The sequence below is a fragment of the Puma concolor genome, chromosome B4, assembly GCF_028749965.1.
Source record: "Puma concolor isolate L17-30 chromosome B4, mPumCon1.1.hap2, whole genome shotgun sequence".
Taxonomy (NCBI): Eukaryota; Metazoa; Chordata; class Mammalia; order Carnivora; family Felidae; genus Puma; species Puma concolor.
The window spans coordinates 47,524,259-47,548,100 of NC_141673.1; the positions used below are offsets into that span (position 1 = coordinate 47,524,259).

At 33.7% G+C, this 23,842-nt stretch overlaps 1 protein-coding gene and 1 long non-coding RNA gene across 5 annotated transcripts in view; both read right to left on the bottom strand.

Moving 5' to 3' along the window:
- Positions 1 to 770: 770 nt before the first annotated feature.
- Positions 771 to 23,842, bottom strand: part of CNOT2 (CCR4-NOT transcription complex subunit 2) — a 132,073-nt gene continuing 109,001 nt past the window's right edge. For all 4 annotated transcript variants that reach the window (XM_086712827.1, XM_086712826.1, XM_086712829.1 and 1 more), the window contains 10 exons: positions 21,778 to 21,857; positions 18,786 to 18,911; positions 16,843 to 16,967; positions 15,770 to 15,890; positions 15,522 to 15,678; positions 12,911 to 12,972; positions 12,772 to 12,821; positions 10,777 to 10,877; positions 8,780 to 8,924; positions 771 to 1,920 (listed from right to left, as the gene is read on the bottom strand). In XM_086712827.1, the coding sequence (XP_086568953.1) occupies positions 1,834 to 1,920; positions 8,780 to 8,924; positions 10,777 to 10,877; positions 12,772 to 12,821; positions 12,911 to 12,972; positions 15,522 to 15,678; positions 15,770 to 15,890; positions 16,843 to 16,967; positions 18,786 to 18,911; positions 21,778 to 21,857 (1,054 nt within the window). In that variant the 3' untranslated portion in view covers positions 771 to 1,833. The remainder of the gene's footprint in view (positions 1,921 to 8,779; positions 8,925 to 10,776; positions 10,878 to 12,771; positions 12,822 to 12,910; positions 12,973 to 15,521; positions 15,679 to 15,769; positions 15,891 to 16,842; positions 16,968 to 18,785; positions 18,912 to 21,777; positions 21,858 to 23,842) is intronic.
- LOC147579044 (uncharacterized) lies at positions 1,928 to 8,772 on the bottom strand. The gene is made up of 3 exons (XR_015253493.1): positions 8,032 to 8,772; positions 3,668 to 7,782; positions 1,928 to 3,443 (listed from the first exon to the last, which is right to left on the bottom strand). It is a non-coding gene; the product is annotated as an uncharacterized LOC147579044 (long non-coding RNA).

The window sequence follows — 23,842 nt, forward strand, 5'->3', positions numbered from 1 at the left end:
CTTTGGTTTAAATCTGAAAGATTAAAAAATCCTGGTATTTTTACGTCAGTTTCTCCATATCTCAAAATACATAGAAAAAGGTAAATCTTAAGTCATTTTATATTCCTGATACACAAACACGGCAATGTCATAAATGTTTCATTTTCAAACATGATTTGGTAAATGACAATAAACTTTCACTCTTCATAGAAAAATAGGTTAAAAATGAAAATTTAGAGAATCAAAATTCACTGCCTTTTTTACTATCTCTAGTGTCTGTAGCTGCAGTCTTCAGACATTTTTAAAAACAGTATTTGTCTTTAGATGGAAAAGAATCCATCAATTTGTAAATATGAAATATCCAAACTGAAGGTAAAGTCTACCTCACTCCCTTTTGGCTTACCTTAATTTGCATATTACTTCTTAAAGGTAAATCTCAAAGGTCTATCAAGACATTTCTCCTAAATTTCTCCCAAAAGTATTTTGCCTGGTCCCACAAGTGTTCAGGAAACTTTATCTCTAATGCAGCCGTTAACTCTTTTAAAAAATAGTTTCTGTTTTGAACTTGGTTAATAACTACAAATACATCTGCATTTTTAAGCTACAAGTAAAATGGTATATGGTGCCATCAAATTACTTGTCAAAAGCTGAAAAAAAAGACTACATTTTAAATTGTTTAGTCACGCCATTCAGTTAGATATTTGTAAAACTTGAGGGTTTTGGGGGCAGGGGGTCTATTTTTCATGTTGAAGAAATAATTTCACAATTTCAAATCAAAGTCAACACTGCAGTGAGGAGAGCTTTTCTACTTTATTACAAAGAGAAGAAGCCTTTATGTGGTCAGAAAATACAAGATTGATCTTTTTTTCTCTTCCTATGAAACGCTGCTGTTCAAACAGCCAGAGTGAATTGTCTCAGTTCACTTCGTTAAGTCCCATCACATTCACTTGGGTATGGATGTCCTTGGCTGCTGAAAATCTGGCCCTTTAGTGCACAGGGCGACAAAGTCCCCTGACCAGCAGTTCCAGAATGTCCCATTTTCATATATTGCATCCATGCACACCTCCTAAAAATGAGGTACAGCAGGGCAAACATTTTCCAAAATAGATGTCATATATATAATATATACACATTCGTACATACATACCTTTATTCATGTGATGTCCAAAAATTTAAAAAAAATGTACACATTTATTACAAAATCGTAACAAAGACTGGACAGTGTTTTGCTCATTCTGGAAAGATGAAGCTCAGTAATAACACAACCCTGGAAACCATCCAGAGATTGTGGCAATATCTTTCTTCTAAACAGTCAGATATTCTTGCGTTAAGCTTGGCGAAACTGCCTTTCAAAAACAGAAGGGGAAGTAAAATGAAGGAAGCAGACCTTGCTCATCTTTCCAAATGAAATACGAGAAGGATCTTCACATAAAAATGCACAAACATTTGTTATTTTATTACCAATAGTGCTACAATGAACAATGCAAATTTTGTGGTCTAATTTTGTGGAGTCTTTTGTGGGTTTTTTTTTTTTTTTTACATTTTAGAAACTAAATGGTAAACTTCTGTCAGTGTACTTGCTTGTCTTTATAGACTCAAGTCTGTCTGCTGGCAAAAAAGAAAATAAATGAAAAAAATTCAGACCCTGCTCGAACTAGAGAAAAACAAAGTATAAATTTAGTTGTTGGGCAGCACATAATTAGTAAGGCAGGACCTCAAATGGTGACCCTTTGCATAAGCCAATTGCCAGATCCTCAAGGAATTAAAACCAGGGTGCCTGAGCCACATCAGTTCTGCAGTTATGTCGAGTATTGTGCTGAGACAGCCATACCCCAAGAAAAGGGAAGTCTTTGTTTAGAAGGCTTGCTGAGCAGGGTTGTAGTTGAAGGTGGATGGCAGGTGAGGCCGCTCTTCTAATTTGTCGTATTCCAGATGAAACTCCTATAAAACCAAATTCAAGAATTTAGATGATTTCCTCTCCCTCTGATCTCAGATTTTTGTCAAAATATATTTTACTAGATAAAATACCTACATGTATGAGAATAAACACAGACACAGATGTGCCAACTCTTTTTCCTACTGAGTAAAATAGAGCTTGAAGAAAAAGTAATGTGCTGTAGTTTCTATCTGATAAGTACAAAAATACAGCCTTTCTGTGTGAAAGACTACTCATGAACATCTATTTTATAACCACTGAAACTCCAAGCATTTTTTTGTTGAAAAATAAAAGCTTGAGCAGCAATTACTGTGTGGCCAATAAAAAGCACTGAAAATTACTGGATATTTAAAATAAAGCCAACCTTCAATGAAGTATAAAACTGAAAAATTTGTTTTTCCTTGAGAAAAGAAATGATTTTCCAATTTGTAATTATTATACTTTAGGAAAAAAAAAACAAACATAAAGTTATTCTAACCTCATTAAAATCTGGGGAAAACAATGAACTTGTAACTTGCACATCTCCAGACTTCCCATTTCAAACCCAAAGCACTGATAAGATGTAGGTGCCATTGAAAACTATACCACGATTTTGATGTAGGCACATCTCAAGACAAACTATATAGCTCATTTTAATTAAACTTTCAAAATACATTAACTTCATGAATTTTAAAATTTAAGAATGATGAAGTAATTCCATGACACTTCCTAAGATTAAGAGAGATGCAGAAAATAATTGTGTATATTAAAAAAAACAAAACATACCTTTGCAAATCCAAAAAGCAAGAGGTTCTAAAAGTACTAATTCTATAATTTGAGTTCAATTATAGCACAAACTAAATCAATCCCATTTTAAAAATTATGAACCTTAATATATCTTATGTATTAAAGAAAGCCAGCGAGTAAAGTTAGCACTATGGGTTAACATATTTTACCATACCTATCTTGTTTCAAATGGATTCTAAAATGGATGTTTCCATTATTAAATTAAAATGAAAACCTAGACCATAATGATTAAACTCTAAGATACCAAACCATGTATTTACAATTTAAGAATATTAAATTAACAATTGAAAGCTTAGTATGTGCCCAAACCAGAGACACAGCTAAGTTTACTGTAATCTTTCTGATAACTCTATAAATATCATTATCTTCACTTTGCACCCTGAAGAAATGAGGCTCACAAGCAACCTGACCATATCACATAGGAAGTGGCAGATCTAGGATTCGAATCCAGACCATGACTTTCTGGTGTTAACACATTTTTAATAGTTTTAGCCCAAGATCCAAATAGATTTACTTCATTACACCCCCCGTGCAGAAATGTTGAAAACATTCAGCCTACTGACAGAAGTTTATAAAGAAGGGACCCTGCAATGACTTTAAACTAAAATGGTTCACCTATAAATAATAGGTGACCTGTAATAAATATGTAGGTTTATGGTAAACCTATAAATAGGGCCTGACAGAGTAACTAAGACACACAGGCTGCCTGCTTATCATTAAAACTAGCAAACTTCAGGGGCGCCTGGGTGGCGCAGTCGGTTAAGCGTCCGACTTCAGCCAGGTCACGATCTCACGGTCCGTGAGTTCGAGCCCCGCGTCAGGCTCTGGGCTGATGGCTCGGAGCCTGGAGCCTGTTTCCGATTCTGTGTCTCCCTCTCTCTCTGCCCCTCCCCTGTTCATGCTCTGTCTCTGTCTGTCCCATAAATAAATAAAAACGTTGAAAAAACTAGCAAACTTCAGAGCCACCATTGCAATCACCACAGCCCCCTGATGTGTAAGCACCTCTCCCTCCCTCCCTCTCTCTCTCCCTCTCCCGATGTTTTAAAAACAAATTTACTGCCTGGCTTAAGAAGAATACCAAATTAGTGAAGAAAATGTCTTCTTCTTGTATCATTCTTTAGAAATTAAAATCGGCAATTTAGTTCCAAAATACACGTAGTTGCAGGGTAAAAAGTCTATTTGTAACTGTAACAAATCATAAAGTTACAGAAGTTAAACCTCGTTCAGTGGTCCTGTCCTTGTCATTGTACACTGGTGAACTACAAAGTATTATTAGAATTTAAACTATAACTTCCACCAATGCACCTATTTTCCACCCTATGTATTAAAAGGTCAGTTTAAACTCAGGGAGCATAAACACTTTAATGGAATTTAAAAACTCATATAGCAGAGATTCAGAAATTAAACAGGTCAAATTTTGCCTTTTTTTTTTTTAATCTTTGTTTTGGTCTTCTATGTATTTTTATTCTTCCGAAAATACAGAAGTCTTACAATATATACTGGTGTCTCTTTGTTCCCCAACTTTAATTGTTGGTAACATCTCTTTCATACTGTTGCTCCATGTACACACACAACACATACCCACGTGGGTGTCTAACCAGCAGGGACAGGGCTGTTGTGCACACCACCACCTACCGCCTAGGATGCCCCTGGCAGGTGTGTAATGAATGGCTGATATGAAAACACAAGTTTTTTTTTTCATTTGTTTTAGGAATAAAACACTTAATTTTTGACATATTCAAAGATTATGTATTATTAGAACTATGTATTTGCCTTAAACGAAAAGATGTTTAAATTAGTTTAATGATTTAAAAAGCTAGACAGACTTATCTAGATACTTTAAAACAACTTAGTTAAATCTGAGTTTTTCTATTAATAAAATCAGGCTACATATTCTCAAAAGGTTATTGTAAAGTAGAATGGAAATATATGCACTGGATTCAGACCATCAAATGAAATTATTACAAATGCATTAATGTCATCACTGATCGAATTACATAGAGAAACATACACTGCAGGAATGTTTTCTCAAATTCTCAAAAATGTCAGCTTGTCTTAACTAAGATAAATCCTCTACTTAAATTTAGGAAGTTGCCAACTATCTTAAGTACACATATTAGAAATAATCTTTACTACTTTGAAGGAAAAGTATGTATTTCCGATTAAAATATAAAGATGATATACTAATACTAATGTGTACCAGTGAAGTTAATGAAAAAAAAAATCACATGTTATATCAGGCTATGGTATGATAAATTCTAAGCATTAGAATCCTATTCAGTGTTGGACCCACAAGGTGAAGTCAGGCTGAAAGAATCCTTCAATTAAAAAAAAATTTTTTTAATGTTTATTCAATTTTGAGAAAGACAGAGCACAAGTGGGTGAGGGGCAGAGAGAGGGAGACACAGAATCTGAGGCAGGCTCCAGGCTCTGAGCTGTCAGCACAGAGCCCAATGTGGGGCTCGAACTCACGAAACAAGAGATCATGACCTGAGCCAAAGTTGGATGCCCAACCGACTGAGCCACCGAGGCACCCCTTCAATTTTTAAATCTTTAGTTTGAGAAAGGTGTTAATAATGGAGCAGCCTCTATCACCTAAAGATTCAGTGGATGAAATTATTTAAAAAATTCTACTCATTAAGATTATATATACTATCTGAATGACCACTATTTTTAAATTAGTGAGATACTAAATAATTCTAGTTAAATTACATAGGACAGACCACATAGCCTGCTGTCAAGATTAATTAAAAGGGGAGAATATACACAGTATCAAAAATTTGTATGTAACATTATTGACATACAACAAATACTTTAAATAAATAAGGGGTTGGATCCTAGAACTCAGAGTCACAGAATTTTTAGGGGTAAGAAATACTTCTGATTTAAATCATCAATTCTTTCAATTCTTACAATTCTTCAATTCCCTGGAAATATGATTTGCAAAAAGAGAAAGAACTGCATACAAGACCTATCAATACTTTTCAAAATATGGTAACATCAAGCTATCACTTGTAATACTAATTCATACTGCAGGTTTCTTAACAATGAGTTGAAGTTGTTTAATAATGCATGTTCTTTACCTATGAGTAGTAAACCATACCCACGTTTACAGGTGGGGACTTTGAGGTTAACTTGAGATATGGCATTTTAAGAGATTTTCTGTGGTTGATAAACTCTCATAAATGGAACTAAATGTCTTAATTCCTAAACATTTTCTGAGAAAACATTGAAAGCTTCTTTAAAACAAAAAACCAAAAGCCATTGTGAAAAGTTTATTCTGTGAATACAACTTAAAACTGTTTTAAGTTCATGATTCTGTATTTTAATATGACAGAAGAAGTGAGCTATGTATTAATACTTAGTAGAAACCAGTATTTCTGCTTGCTTTCATCACTATGGAAATAGTTTTGTTGAAAAGTGTCCATGCCAGTGGCCAGCAATCACCTCAAGAGAGATTTTTTAAAGGAAGTTTAATGATACTTCTCAAATTTTATTTTCCAACTTCAGAGCTAAAATTTTTAAAGGTAAAGGTTAAGACTAAAGCTCAACTGTAGAAGTCAGATAAAGCTGGGTAAAATTGTTATTTTATATAGGCACACTACACACGTCTCTCTCTCTCTCTCTCTCTCTCTCTCTCTCTCTCTCTCTCTCTCACACACACACACACACACACACACACACACACACACACTTTTCTTTAAAATGGCATTTACCTGACTGGGGAATTAATTGTTTTATGGGAAAATAAAAGGGGCCTGTTAATGTTTAAGTTGCTTCTGACTAATTTTGTGGCAAGTGCTTAGTTCTGCAAGCTGAACTTTTACACATAAGTTGATCTGTCATATATACTGAACTAAAATTTAAGTAAAATGACATATCCATCTACTGCAAACATCCATTCCTTTTTGTATATTTGTCTGGAATAATGGTACTGAACAAAAAGCTTCAAATGGAATAGAGAAAACTTCAGGTATTTACTAATGGAATCTTTCCCCCCTCTAAAGATACATTTCTCTCTCCTGTAGAATCAACTGACAGAGAAGTTCTCAAAGTACAGCTTCAGACAAAGACCAGCAAAATCATGGGCATCACCTGGGAACTCGTTAGAAATGCAAATCCTCAGGTCCCATCTACAGACTTATTAAATCAGAAACAATGGAGGTATTGGCTCAGCAACTTGTTAATAAGGCTGCCAAGTAATTGTGATGCAAGCTAAAGTTTGAGAATCACTTACCTGACCTAACAACAGTTACTATTTTTCCATCTTTGGAAGAATAGTAATAAGCTGTAAGAACAATGATGATAAAAACTGTAACAAACTACCACAGGTAGTCCCATATATCTCATGTCCAATATACGCCAAGCATTGTCCTTAGTGTGTATGTGTGCGCGCGCGTGTGTGTGTGTGCGCGTAATCTCATTTAATCTTCATGACACTCTAGAAGCAAATATGATTTCAATTTAAAAGATAAGGAATCAGGCATGGAAAAGAAACTTGTATATGGTCAAAGCATAACTAGCAGAAATAGGAGTCAAATTCAAATCTATGATACAAAGGATCTAGCTTTCTACTATACTGTACTTCTTAACAAGTAACATATACAATGTCTCTTGTATTTTGTAATGAAGGTCATTATTGCTACTTAAAAGGTTAGGTCACGGATCTTCCTTTTGAATCAAGATATGCATATCAAATAGAACTGTTAAAATAACTTGAATACAGTGTATGGTGATATATGGACTTGGTCTGAGAAGTAATAACACTCACCACTGACAAACACCCAAAATTAATAATAATAAAAAAAGATTTAACCTCTCATATGTGTGTCTTGTTTGGTGTTTTAAGTTGAGCTCATCTTGTTTCTTTTGTCAAGATTTGTATGAAATATTGCGAAGTAAAACTCTTGTGATAAATATCTGGTAAGCATTTTACCCTGTCTTCTTAAAATGTCTTACCTTCTTATCAATTTAGTGAGGCTGACTCAAAAGAAAAAAAAAGCCCAAACCAACAACTAAAGAATCCTCCAATGAACTGTCAAGAAATACTTTTCTTCTGTTTAAATTTATTGAGGGGGCGCCTGGGTGGCGCAGTCGGTTAAGCGTCCGACTTCAGCCAGGTCACGATCTCGCGGTCCGTGAGTTCGAGCCCCGCGTCGGGCTCTGGGCTGATGGCTCAGAGCCTGGAGCCTGTTTCCGATTCTGTGTCTCCCTCTCTCTCTGCCCCTCCCCCGTTCATGCTCTGTCTCTCTCTGTCGCAAAAATAAACGTTGAAAAAAAAATTAAAAAAAAAATAAATAAATAAATAAATAAATTTATTGAGAAAAAACAAAACTAAATAGTTTTTAATCCTATGAATCATCAGTGGAAAAGGCATTCAAGAAATCCTGGAGTTATGAAATCAGATAATGTCAGTTATATTCTCTACTAGGTAGACTAAGTACATACATGAGATACTCCATACATGTGAAATATGCTATGACACTGATGAAAATTTTGCACATGGAACAGTCAGAAAGGTGTTTTTGAGAGGAAAAGTTGCAAACCAAAACAACCAACTTTTTCCACTTCTTCCCTCCAACACTCAGCACACTAGTCATAGGAACAATCATGGTTAATGCTTACAATTTTCTTTCTTTATATCATTTGTAAATAAAAACTCAAGCATCTTTCCTGCAATGAGTGTAAGTGTTTTAAAAAGCTTATTATCTGTTTATATACCAGTTTTAGGAAAATCTCCTACCTGCTCAAAGTAATAATAATATAAGAATACATGACTGGGACTGCAAGAGGGTTATCTTTATTTTACAACTGAGTAGACACAAAAATATCTCAAATGTTATCACGGCTTGTGAAAAGCCGTGTAAAGCAATCCTTTTCCTAACTATGGGTGAAAGGAGTTGTTTCCAGACACTTGCCTAGTTTAAATCAAGCCAAGAAGGTGAAGATGACAAAGACTTATTTAGCAAGCATGTGGCACATTATTGGAATGGATGTCTTGGTACATATAAACAGATAAAAGAGGATACTTCTTTTTAAAATCTAGATTTATACATTTACACATGGAAAAAAATATACCTTAGCTACTTTCCTCCAGTTAAGACAGTCAAAGAAGTAATATGTTCCCCTCTCATATGTATTGGTTTTCATTGTTGGCTCCATGCCTGGTGCCCTGGTAATCCATACTCGTTCTTCTTTGTGGTATCTCCAATCACGGTTAAAACTTCAATTTTTAAGAGAAAAAGACAATTAATTCTTTCCTGTGGCTCACATCAAACATTTTCTACATTTTGTAAAATTTTACTCAGAAAATAGTTTCACCTAAAATACATAAATATAGATGCTTCTTTATCCTGACTTTGTTATCAAATACAACCCTAGTGAAATATAGGAAAATAATTTTAATTTGTCCAGAAAACACACTCTTTAATTAACATACACATCTTTATTTAACTAAAGAAATTTTTTCATGCAAACAAAATGAGATGTTAAAAGCTCTATGAGCAATGTGATAAAAACTTAGACCAAATAAAGATACATTGTGTTCCAGGAACTTCACTCCTTTCTTGTTCTTCTTAACATTCAACAGAACTTGAGACATCCATTAAAACAAACAAAAATCCCAACTACTGTATTATTTTGTAAGGAACTAAATACAGTCTATTTAACTATCCAAATTCACATAATTTTGTAACTATGTTGGAAACAGAATATCCATTCAAAAAACTCTTCATGAATGTATTACTTTTATTTTTTATTTAAATTTCATTGATCCTAAATTCTCAAAAGCCAAAAGGATATCCACTAGAATTCATGCAAGAATCAATGAGGATTTATATCACTTGTAAACTGGGGAAGTAACATCCAAAGGAGGTAAATGAGCCACAAAAAACATCTCCGGTAGAACAAACCTCCATATAAACAAATACCTTCCTACTAATACAGTGAGGTAATTTTTCAACATAAAAGAGATATGAGACAGAACTGCCAGTAATGGATATATGAATGACTAAATGAATTTATTTACTTATGAATAAATTAAAAGGTAACAGGTAACAATTTCTATGTTACAAAAAATGAGGGGAAAACATGGGAGAAAACAAATTCTCAATAGAAAAATAAAAAAACAATTTATTATCAACACAGTGAATTTTACATTTTAAGTATCTGATCCAAGGTCATTTATAGAAATGTTATTAGGAATATTATAAAATATTTAAATCTGTAAAAAATTAGGTCTCTCAATCACAGCATCCTGATTTTCTTTTTGTAATCTCTATCCCCAACATGGGGCTTGAACTCAGGACCCTGAGATCAAGAGCCACTTGCTCCATCGACTGAGCCAGCCAGGTGCCCCATAACATCATGAATTTTAACTAACAATTCACTCAAGTAAACATGATTATTATAATAGTCCATTGGTAACAAAATGTTACCAATTGGACTTATGAGAAATGACACAAAATTTTTATTCTTAGAGCATCAGGCAAAAACAGAAATGCTCAGGAAAAAAGATGTATCCAATGGGCCAACAACTTAACATTAATTTATTTAAGTTGGCCAACAAGCTTCTGATAATGAATGTGGACTTTATCAATACTTCAGAACACACAAGAAATATGCACAGTGCCTTGCCCATATAATACTCAACAGATAAATGATGAAATTCATTGTCAAATGAAATTCAATTGTCATTCAATTCATTGTCTTATGTGGTTCCATAAGAAGATGAGCCACAGTTAGGAAGTGACCAGATCTTATACTTCACATATTTATAAAAATCAGATTCACCAAATTCATGAATGAAGTCAATCCTGTCTTCTTACAAATTTAGGATTATTTAAATCTGAAATAATTCCTTTTATGTATACAATGACTATGAAACCATAGCAATATAAACTTTCAATCTAAATTAACTTTATTTTACTAAATGTAAAAACAAATTATTTCTTGATGGAAATATTTCTGCTTTAAAAACAAAAGACAGACTATAGCCATCATTAAAAAAAAAAAAGTTTTCAGAATAAACAAGATCCACTATAATACAAAAGTGTTTGAAAATACTTTGAACATACAGCTCTACTGCAGCTAAAAGTTGTAATACGTCTCCTCCATTCATGTAATAGAGATAGAAGAGAAGGTCTTCTCCGTATCGGCCAAGTTTTATTGCAGCCAGCTGGAAAAGAGAAATCAATTATTCTGAAGTGTAAAATAAGTTTGAAAACCCTAACATTGCTATCACGATAGTAAAAATAACAAGATAAACAAACCCTCTTCTCTGTAGTAGATAACTGTTATTACGTGATTTCATAGGTAGTTATAACCCTAAGGGGGAGTTTTATCATTTAAATAACTAGAGTCATTTAACAACTATTTCTGGTACATCTGTTTATATAATAATAAAATAAAACCTATATAAAAACTTCTCAGCAAGACCAAATGCTGTTTTACACGAGGGTTTATTAATACCCAACACAGTAACAATAGTGGAACATGATGCTCAGAGATGCAGGAGTTATATTCAAGTCCTGGTTCCACTATTTACTAATATGACCCATGTCCAAGTTATTTAAGGTCTCTGAACTTCCACATAAAATGGGGAAATGAGACCTACAAGGTTACTAAGAATGTAAGTAAAAATTGATAAAGTGCCTGTATACGAATGCACCTTAAAGAGGACCTGATACATAGGAAACCTGTAAGAAATGTTAGCTCAGTCTGTATCTGACAGTGATTCACAAATTGGTTAGTATTTTTACCAAATCACATATGGTAAATACAAAAATCATAAAGTGATAGCTCTTTATTTTGTTTAAATGGATGACTAAAAGATGATTGCTTCACATGTCCCTCCATAAAGCAGAAACATTAACCGCCAACCAAACTCTAATAAAACACTGAGTTTAATAGACTCCAACTCTTGTGTTAGGAAAAGCCTTTATTCTCACCAAAATGAAAACACTTTTCTCTCTTCACCTAATCCTGCATCTAAATGTTTATTTAACTGTTATACATTCTTAGAATATAATTTTTCTCTCCATATTATCCCCATTCAAGCAGCAGTTTTTAATGTGACAAATTCTCTCAAGTCAGTATTTCTTAAATTGCTGTAAGAAAAGGCTTTGGAACCCTTAGGTAATTGGAGCAAAAAAGCCCTATGATAGATGTAGCAGAAAAATCACACGATCCACAAAGAGAAAAAATAAGCTCTATCCCATACTTCTTGTCTTCCATCTATTCAAGTATTGAGACATATTGAGAAATATCTCTTTACTTGCCTGTCCACAAAATCAACATCCATTTGACCATGCAATTGCATGGTACAGACACAGAACACTTGTGTGTGTGTGTGTGGTGTGTGTGTACACACACACACACATATATATATTTTATATTTATGTATAAATATATAATGCAATACATATTTATATACATATGTGTAACACGTAAGTTTTAATAAATCGTATCTTTCCTCAATGCCAAAATCTAGGGATACAATTTCTAACAGAAATGAACATTTTAGTTCTTTCCCCTCAACAAGAGTATCTACCATTTTCTTTTTTTGATTAAAAAAAAAAGTTAAAACTTCAATCTGTTAATAGTTATTTTATAGCTAGAATTTTAGGTAATTAAAAAAAATTTTAAAGCCAATGCCATAGCTTTTAAATGTACACACTGTTCCACTGAAAACACTGTAATATTTGTAAAAATGTATTTCTTATTGATACAAGGGCATAAAATGAGAATATCAGAAAGAAATTCATCAAATTTTCCAAATAGTTGATTCTCATCAACCATGGTTATAACCTGTTATTAAGAACTCTGAGAAATATTTGACCAAACCTCCCACTGTTTTGTTTTTAAAACATATTCTTTAAATATAACCCAGGATTCTCATCAAAACATTAAAATAGAAATAAAACTGTTATAATTGAATTGGCAACATGAAAGCATACCCCTGAGACCACTGCTAATTATTTCAAAAGACTTTATGCTATCTAAACTGAAAAACAGTGCCTGGAAAATAGATACATTCATGCTGACTGAGGAGAATAATAAACTACACTCACCTTATCCCTAATGTGAATGTTCGTTAAGTACTCAGATGGAACATGGAAGTCTGGATAATAAAATGAAAAAAGCCTTATTAACTGATTCTCAGTTTAAAAAATATTTTTAAAAGGTCTGAACACAAATAGATTCTCCTACCTATGTCTTGAGGTCGACAAGGTGAAGATGCCCAGGGTGATGCAAATTTGGGGTAAAGATTTCTGAATAAGAGGGAAAAAAAAAAAACCACTCTGAAATCCAAAGTAGAATCAAAGAATTTCTAATTTTATTCAGGAAATAAAAAAAAAAATGACTTCAAAAGTAAAATGAGTATCTTTACTTCTAATTTCGTTTCATGTGTTTACTACAACTTACACAGCAGAAAAATGAAACACAGTTAAATAGCTGTATATATACTCAGTGTCTATATTAAGTTACAAGTTATATATTCACATATATATGTAACTTCAACTCAGAATGCTTTAAATTCATTAATACCATGCCCCCAGTAAAATTACTTTCCCATTTACATGGCCAGAAAAAAATCAGTAATTATTAAAAGCAAAAGTTCAAATTCACCAAATATTTACTAAGTGCCTATTACATGCCTGACACTGTTGCAGGTGCTTGAGATACATCAGCGAACAAAACAAAGATAACTGACAACATAAAATTTACTTTCTGGTTAGGATGGTGGATTAGGAGGAGGTGCATAATAAATAATATTCCGTGTTGGTGGAGGGGTAAGGAGGGGTATCAGTTGCATTAAATTAGGTAGCCAGCTTAGGTTCCATTTAGAAGATAGGATAGGATTTGAACAAAAATTCGAAAGATGTGAGGGGGGTCAGCCATATTCATGACCTGGCAGAAGACTATTCTAGTCTGAGGGAACTGCTAGAGCCAATTAAGCAACTTAGCAAAACTAAGGTGGACATATGACTGACATGTCTGAGGTACAGCCAAGCCAGTGAAGGTCAATGAAACTGGAACAGAGTGAACAAAGGGAGAAGCTGTTGAGGTGGTGGCAGGAGAGAGACAGATCATGCCTGTGGAGATGAGTAGGCCTGTAAAGATTTTAGGTTTTTAATCATAAGGAAACCACAGACCTTTACCGGGCACTGAGCAAAGGATTAACTTATTCAGAAAGGATTGTTCTGGCTGCTACATAAAGAAGAGGTTGTGAGGGGCACACAGAGCATCAGGGATACCTGGGGACTGCCTGATGGTATAATCTAGGAAAGAAAGGATGGTGATTCAAACCAGGGTGCTGGCAGTTAAAAGCAATGAGAAGCATGACGCAATGAATCCATTAAGTCAAATGTTGCTGACAGGTCAAGTTTCTACAAGAGACCACTGAATTTGATGACCTCAATGAGAGCAGATTTAGTGAAGGGGTGAGGGAGCAAAATCCTAACTGAAATGGGTTTAACAGAGAATGGGAGAAGACAAATGGAAGATAAAAAATGGCTTTTTAAAAGAGTTTTGCTCTTCACAAAGTAAGAATAAAGAAATAAAGGCAGTAATTCATGGAAGAGATTAGACAAAAAGAATGTACTTTATTAACATAGAGGAAGTAATAGCATTACTTGTACGCTGACGGAAATGATCCAACAATGTGCAAAAATCGTTAGAGCTATGTCCTTGAGTTTTCAAGAGAGACCTTAAGTAGAAAGCATGGATCAGCAGGGTGAAAGACAAGAATAAGGTGGGTGCAGATGGTAGCAGATAGTTAGATCTGGTGGTAGGACTATGCTGACATTCTCTTCTGATTACTTCCAGCTTTCTTAGGAAAGTAGAAATTAAAAAAGCAAGGTCTTACTACTACACCTGAAACTAGTATTACACTGTAAGTTAACTCACTGGAATTTAAATAAAAACTCAGGAAAGAAAAAAAAAAAAAGCAAGGTCTCCATCTGAGAGTAAGGACTGGGAAAAAGGTAATTAGATGTTAGGAGAAACGAGTGTGGAATAGTTGCATAGGAGAGCAAAAGAATGAAGGGACCAGGCACGCCACTTACAATTATGGGTGGCAGAATTATGAGCCCGCTTTTGAGGTTCCTAGAAGTGAGGACTAGGCAGTGAAGTTGTGTGCTTTTCTTTAACCAGTTCAATAGCACAGATCAAGAATGGAATAACTGAAGTATAACCAGGGTTGTAGTTTTTGCCATGAAATCATGACAAAGTAAGAGAGGGGCAAAGTAGTCAAGCGTGTATGTAAAAAGCCATTACGAAAGACTAAAGAATTTAACTGGGTAAGAAGAAAGTGAAATCTTCTCAGGCGAAGAGAAGGATGTTGAAGAACACTAAAAGGTAGAAGAATCAATAGACTGAAGATCCCAAGGAGTCAAATGATTATTGGAGTCAGTGCTAGAGGGAGAAAGACGGAAAACCGGAAGTGGCATGGGAGCAGAGACTTAAAATTACAGGGAAACTGAAGTTACTGATAATGCCAAGGTCAAAGGGATAACTTTGTAAGTAGCTGAGATATGGTGGAGGGTTAAGACTTTTGGAGGTGAGAAACTCAAGGAGCCAAGATCTCAGGATTCGGGAAGGATCAAATATGTGTATTTTGAAACTGCCAAATTATAAGGGAATGATACTGTCAAATGACAGTGATCCAGGAGCTAACATGAGAGGGAATGACCCAAAGAGTCAAGAGAGAACAGCAACGAGTGGCTGCAGGTAATAGACTGTGATCACATGAAATTAAAAACTGGAAATCCACAAGGAAGTATTATACACAAATGTGGAAGAAAAGAAAAAAACTTACTCAGGAGAGTTCAGATTGAGGCCTAATGTTGTTAAGTCACTTCCTAATGCAAGATGTACCATTCCTGGGTCTGTCTCTGCTGCCCTGATAAATGTTAACAGGCCAATCATTCCAAATTGGTCCGTCACCATCCCTTGAGGAATGTTAGTAACTCGACCTGGATAAGAAGAACATAGTAATTGTATCTTTAAGGAAAAAGTAAAGAAACGAATTCTATAATATCTTTGACATATTTTATAGAGTCCCACCATCAGGTAACACCTGGATCCCTTTTTTCTGCTGGTTATTATTTTGCGTTGTTGAACTTTTATCTCCAGGGAATTTGGGTCCATCTGTACTTGAAGTTGTCTTGCCAGATGTATTCAAATTCTAACATGGAAAAAATTAAATGTGACATTAAAATTTGTTAAGTGCAAAAACTGAGTACACGTATTAGTTACCTTCTATTCATTCTTTATTATATTTAAATTGGTAGTATATTATTACCTGTTTTTCAAGTTCTACATGAAACTTTTTGTTTCCACAACTGTCCCATGGTTTACAAATAAATCCTGTATTTTACACATTTGGGTATTTAAAGGACAAAAATATATGAAAGATATTCTTATATATCTCAGATCTTCAGTCACAGAAAAATAATCTTTATCTCAGAACTATATGCTTTGGGATATACTTCAAGTTTCACTCTTCAACACTTTAATTTAGAAGAGAAATATTACAGTACATTGCCTATGATATCACCATAAAAACCTCCAGGATAAGTTAGAATATATAAACTTTTAAAATTCATATTTAATTCTTACCCAGTAATCTTCTTTATCAACTATTTTAACAATACACACAAACTCCCATCACAAAAAAAAAAAAAAAAGCTATTTTCAGTGAAATGTGGAAGAAATAAAACACATTCGTTAAGTCAGAAAGAGGAAGCTGAGTTGGCTGAATCAACACAGGAATAAAAATGTGTATAAAGATTCTTCAAGGAGAAAACTTACTCAAGAAAAACACAGCTCCTTAGAAGGCTATAATATCAAACTTCATGGGATCCAGCTGACAGGGACTACAATAAAAGTCTAAATTAACTCTGAGAAGTTCAACAGAAATTTGCAAACCTATACGAAATAGGAAAAAAATAGGCTATCTTCTAAGTTATAAAGGTTTTCCACATTCTTCAGAAGTTAGATTATTACAGATATTCAAGATAAACAATTTTGTAACAGTACTTAGTAAGTCCTTAATATAGTCTATAAAACTGTTAATACAAGAGAAGTCTGAAGGGAAAAAACTACATTACTCACACACATAATTCTCAGTTACTTACAGATTTACTGTCATCATTACTTGACGTTGGATCTTTATAGCTGGAACCAGGTAATGCTGGAAAATCTTCATTGTGTATTGAGAAGTCCTGGGATTGCTCATTTGCTGGTTTTGTTACCATTCCCACTATGTAATGAAAATAATCCAGAAAATTCTAATTCATATTTATGCTATTTTACTACAAATTATAAAAAAACTAAAGTTTCCTCATACTAACATACCAAAAGGATTTTTTATTACACTATGAAAGCACACTTCAAAAAATTAGTATTCAGGATAATAATGAAGAACTATATTTTTATATACTGATTAATAACTCAATATACAAAATAATACAAGGGAAGTAAGTGGTAATCCTATAATTCTAAATCTATGTCATATATAGATGCTTAAAAACAATTTGATATTGGTAATAGTTATTAAAATTTTTGGTTTAAAGCTTGACTTAAATATTTGACTAGCTATTATAAACACCAGTTAATTGTCAAATACAAATGAACAAAATAAATTTTAAAAGAACATGTCAGTATTCTACTTGAAAGTGACTTACAGAGTGAGCAAATTGCAATCAATTATAAAACAACTCCATATTATTTCAGATTTTCTTGGACTCCATGTAATAGATGTAAAACATGCAAGAACTGGGAAGTAATCCTCCCACTATACTTGGCATTAGTCAGGCCCTTATTGGAGAACAATATCCAGTTTGGGGCTCCACAATTCAAGAACGATATGGAGAAACTAGAGTTGGTCCAAGGAGAGCAACGGGAATGATTAAAGGGATGAAAAAATGGACCTATGAGGAAAGGTTAAAAACATTAGAGTCTGAACTGAGAATCAAGTAGCTAGGTACTCAACTTCCAGGGCAGATCATTTTTTTTGTTATTTTTGGAAGACTAATTTGGAAACTTTAGAATACTAACAATATATACTCTCCCTTCTCCACACACTGTTATTTATATTCATATTCTGAAAGGCACAGAAATCCTTCTTGGATGAAAATGGGAGAAACCATTATCTTAAAAAAGTTATGAACTGATGCTTCTAAGTTCATTGTTTCTGCTACTGATCTCTATCAGATTCTCCCAAAAGGAAACAACTATGTGCAATGGGTAAAGAGAATATGGCTACATTGTTGTTACATAATTTTCACGTCTAAGTTGTTATTGCACACATTTCATGCCCTTCCTTTTCATTTAGCCAAATCTCTTAATTATTAGAGACAGTGAGAAAGGGCTTTAATTGTGACCAAGAGTCTACATGAACTATCCATGACCCTATGAGCAGTTTTCAACAGAAGGCAATTGTTTCTCCCATGGGACATGTGTCAATGTCTAGAGACACCTATGGTTGTCAAAACGATGGTGGGGAGAGGTACTATTGGCATCAAGTTGGCAGAGGCCAGGGATGTTGCTATAACATTCTCTAATGCACAGAACAGCCCCCCACCACCCTCCATTTACAAAGAATTATCTGACCCAAATGTCAGTAGTGTGGAGGTTGAGAAACTGGCTTAGGAAAAATATTCCATGTAAGGTCAGTCATTACTAATCACCAGGAATGTAGGAATGTATTCTTCAAAAATGTGTGATGAATTAAGAAGAGAAAAGGCACCTTAATCATTATGTTACACTTAAGGCAGAAATGCCAGAAGAAAACCTCTAAATACCAATGAACATTTCCTTTTGGGTTTCTGTACAAACTGTTTCCCATCTAACTTTGCTATCATGGTATTCTGAAAGGAAAATGCACTTTGCATGTATCAGCTTTGACGAAATTATGCTACTCTGATTAGAAAACATATTGTGTGTGTGTGTGTGTGTGTGTGTGTGTGTGTGTGTGTGTACAGACATGAACATGCATATGTACACAAATGTGTATGTCTGTGTGTGTGTGTGCACAATGGAAAAGTTTCCATTACCCATTATTAGAAAGCTTAATTACCATAAGGAGCTCTTCCAGCCAAGGGGTTTATTAATGGAGTTGGGTTACCACTTCCTTCTCTTCTGTTTCGGTCTGCTAACGCTGGAAAATCTGAAAGGTCCAATCCTGTCACATTTTCGCTTCCATCTAAATAATGAGAAAGAACATTATTGGTTCTACAAACATTTTATTTTATTTTAAATAAGCTCTCGGCCCAATATGGGGCTTGCACTCACAACCCAGAGATCAAGAGCCACATACTCTACTGACTGAGCCAGCCAGGCATTCTGTACAAACATTTTAAAGGGATTATTAAACACCAACCATCGTATAATTTGAAATGACAGTACCTTCTTCCTAAAGACACAGCACTGTACTAAGTATGTATAAGTGTACATTAAACACTTGTGGACTTATTTCATGCAAAAGAATTTCATGAATAATTCAGCAAACAATATGTAGCTAACATAATAAAAACCCCAAATCCTAGAGACTTAAGATAGACAATAAGGAGTTAATGTGGTACATTATTTCCCCTGTGAAGGAGGGTACTCTAAAGTTATAGCTCTCTTGTTAGCTAACAAGAGAGAGACCGTTGTGATGTAACTGTTCTTTTCATTATATCCAAAAGCAGAGGTAGTATCTGGATGCTTGGAGCTTTAGTTACACACAGGTGTGATAATGACAGTGCCTCTTGCAAATGACCAGAATCATATCTGAAACACAGGCAGTGGGAGCAAAAACTCTAAGGACGTCTGTCCTGTGATCTACTTGTCCCATATACACGTATGTGTGTGCAAGTGTGTGTGTGTCTGTTTCTGCAGTTGGGGAGTATAGCCAGGTGGGGTAGACACAATATAAATAGGGTTCCCATGTCTGGCAAGAGTTTGGGAAGCATGGGAATATGATGCAAAGCCCAGAAGATTATATTACCTATTGCACAGTAGGCGCTCAATAAATATATTAAATGAATAAAATTAATTTTTGTTCATTTTAAATGAAAAAGATCAGCCTGAAATTTAACCTAATATTTCTACTTTGCCTATTTTTTAAAGATTTTATTTTTAAGTAATCTCTACACCCAACATGGGGCTCAAACTCATAACCCCAAGATCAAGACTTGCATGCTCTACTAACTGAGCCAGGTAGGGGCCCCTCTATGTTGCCAATTTTAATCATCCCCTTAATTTCTTCTCAACTTTTATTATTCTATTATTCTTACAATCTTATATGCTTAATTTTTCAAGAAGTTAATTTTCTACCTTAGTTTTAGCCTGAACTATAGGGTTTTTTTAAAAACTTTGTTTCATCTGATGTTTTCATGTTTTATATAGCATTTTTAATTTATGTGGCCTTTCAGTTAATTTTGAATTTTTCTCCAAGTTTCATAATTAGAAAAATCTCAGAAACTAATTACCTCAAGATTACTTTGTTGACAGAAAAACAACACACTCTCATAACAATCCAACTCAGGTTATAATTTAAAATTATGAAGAGTAAATGATAAAATCGTATCTACTGTTTCTAAACAAACAGCAATTTATTAATTTTTAATTAAAAAAAGATACTACTACATAAAAAGACCAACAGGACAAATTTATAGTGTTTCAATCTACAAAAGTTATCTTTCTTGAATTATTCTATTATAGTTAGTTACATAGTTATAAATGAACCAAAAACTTTGAATATGTATTAACTTTCAATACACATCTTCAGGTCCTCTAAGATGGAATTTAAAATTGCCATGCTATCTGAGAATTTTAACCTAAAAAATACTTAATAAACCCCGAAATTTGAATTTTTAGGTAAAGACTTGGAGACAATTTTCCTAAAAATAGTTAAAGTTTAGTTAAAACTGAATTTTAAAAATAATTTTAAAATTTATGGAAGTGTGGAAAAGTGTAATTCAGAATATAAGATGGCATTGTCAGACACACTGTTACTTTATGGTCCATTCAGGAAAAAAAAATAGCTTGCCAATTAAACTATGATACATAGTCTGATTTCAGAGATAATAAAATATGAAAAAATTGGAACATTTCAGAAACAGTGGGAATATGGTACTTCATATCATTTTTAACACCTTGAACATAAAACTATAAGTTTTAAATGCTACAATTTGGAATTTTAAAGTCTAATTTGATCAATCTACGCTGCTACACATATAATACCACATAAAATTAAAAGCTCATAGTCACAAATGACATTTCATTACTAAATCTTGTCTGATGCTTCCACATATGCTTCATTTCACTGATCATTCTTTCCCTTCCACTTCCTTCACATATATTTCTCTCTGAATGATCAATTCATTTTTGCTCCTATGACCGTAACAACGTCCTTTATTTCTTTTCTCTGGAAAGGGTCTGGAGGCAAGGATGGAAGAGGGTGAAATCTGAAGCAGAATAGCAATTAAGCCTCCTGTTCTCTTCTCTCTGAAGCAGTTGATAAAAGAAAGAAACCAATGGACTGCAGGAATTCAAAATCAGATTTCTCTGTAATTAAATTCTGAACTTTACATATAAAACTGGATAAAAAATCCAAGGGTTAAATGCCAAAATTAGTATTATTAAAATTATTAAGAAAAAGTTAAGTGCTCCAATAAAATTTTAAAGGTTTCTTCAATCTGGGTCCCTATAACCAGAATGGTGTAACACTCAACCTAAATTAGACTGTAGTGACAGGACTGAGGATAGGAAACGCTCTTGAAGCAAAAAAAATTCTGAAGCATAAATACAGACTAGGGTAATGTTCAGGGGCTTTCTCTAGGTATTAAGGAAATAATTCTGAAGTTATAACACTATGCTATTACCACATCAAGTGAAAAAATATATTTAACTATCTCAACTATTCACTTGAATTAAACCCTATTCCTGTCAAATTCTCACTAAATTAAATTCTACCAGTTTAACACAAAAATCTAGTAATATTTTAAGACCAGTATGTTGAATTGCTTCATATTTCAAAGATCTACCATATTTTTTATAGGGTACTACCTCCAGAATAAGCTTACCTGTTCCATTAAAAATGTTACTTGATAAGGAGTTATTCATTCCAAATGCCTGATTCCTGTTCATTCCAAATCCAGACATACTGGGTACATAGAAAATAATTTTAGATATACAGTAAGAGAACACTAACTTCCAGATGAAGAAAAACAGAAGTGTATACTTTTGACCTCCTCATATAAAACAACAATATGTTTAAAAACAAACACTACTTTCATTTTTCTGAGTTTAACCTTTATTTGAAAATGTTCCTGAAGTCCCTCCATGAATAACTGAGAACCATAATGTCTTAAACAGATGAATTAAAAAACAAAAAGCAAAGAATGTACACATAAGTCTGGAGGAAAACAGAGATTAAGGGCACTATTTGATGTGCTTGGAGAACCAACTTACTGGATACACTGGTAGAAGTAACTGATCTCAAAAACATGTAGTTTAGTGTAAAACTATTGTTCCTGAATACTTGTTCTCCTTCCACTACTGGTAAAGTGTGCCATTATTGCTTTCCATAAAAGATCTTCTTTCATACAACACAGTCTTTCCCAACTAGAATATAAACTCCTCAGAGACAGGGTCTGTGTCATAGTCATCTTTGCATCCTCTGCCTTTAGTCTTCAGGAGGATACACAACAGGCACTCAATAAAGGTTTAGTTTACCTGAATTAAGCGATGTTTTTCTTTAACTGAATTTAGTGCTCTAAAACACATCATTCTTATCTAAATATAGTTTATCTTTCAGCTACTTAAAAGAAAAACCAAATCTCTCCATAGTGCCCTCCATTCTAAAGCAGTGCACAATTGGTACGTGGTAAATAGTTACAAACGCCTACCTTTTTTGCACAAGCCTAAACATGAGAAAACAAAAACAAGTCTGAACTTAAGGCAAGGCCAGAAGTAATTAAGAATGTCAAAAAGAGCTGTTAATGCAAATTCTACAATGAAAGTAGGCATCTTTACCATCAAATAATCTGATAAAAGAGTGTATCAGCGTTATGAGTAGGGTTAAAGTGTTTGAAGATGACAGGGTTTTTTGTTTTTGTTTTTTCACTTAAATCTGTAAAACTAACTATGGCCAAACAGTGTTTTCACAAAATCTGGAGCTGATCAAACAATACTCTAGAGAAGAGAAGGAAAGCCATTAAAAATACTTGTTTCATAGCAAGTGAGCAATGTTGGTGACCTAGGTACCTTCACACATTGAATAAGTACTAAGGGATGGAGACATTCTGTAACAAATACAATTTACCAAAACTAGTAAGCAGGGTTTTAGAAACCCATGTTTCATTGACAATTTATAAGCAATGTATTTTTAAAAAACAATTAAAATGTGAAAAAATATGGAAAGGCAAAAATATAAACATACATTTAATGAACAATACTGTAAGAAAAGATGTGATAAAGCCCAAGAAGTGTATGATTAGGAAGCTATCAAGGAGATAAGAATTTTGAATAACCCTTTATGATAATAATTTTTTAAAAAAAGTAAAAGCAGTAAAATTATTAAGAGAAATACTCATAAATCTAAATAAAAGAACTGGAGTTTATGGGATGAAGATCAAACAGGAAATGTGTTAATAACCTATTTGAATCCAGATTTTACAAGTAACAGATAAAGTGAATTAAATGGGTAAGATGATAGCAAATAGGTCAAGATCTTTTTCCTCCCACAGTTCCCCATTTTTTAAAAAAAATGGCAGACTTAAATGCTATTTTTCCAAGATACAAAGCCTTGTACTGTAGTCATCACTCTCATATAAATTATCTGAACAGCTTAAAAATCTTAACAAGATGGACAACTGGTCTTCATAATGTCATTATTATCTGCATAGTAAACATGCAAATGGACAGTACAAAAAGGTGTATAAAGCACACAGCTCATCTTGTTTTAAACCCCAGGACATGACACTATTTTCAAATATTGTAGATGTAGTCTTAAAAAGTCTCTGGTTACTAAGTCTCCAAACCACCAAACTGAGTTTTAGTTGAAAAGGTACTGAACCAAAGCATAAGTGAAGCAAGGCAGTAATAGTCAAACATATCCCTGGTACTATTCATAAGTCTGGAACTCTT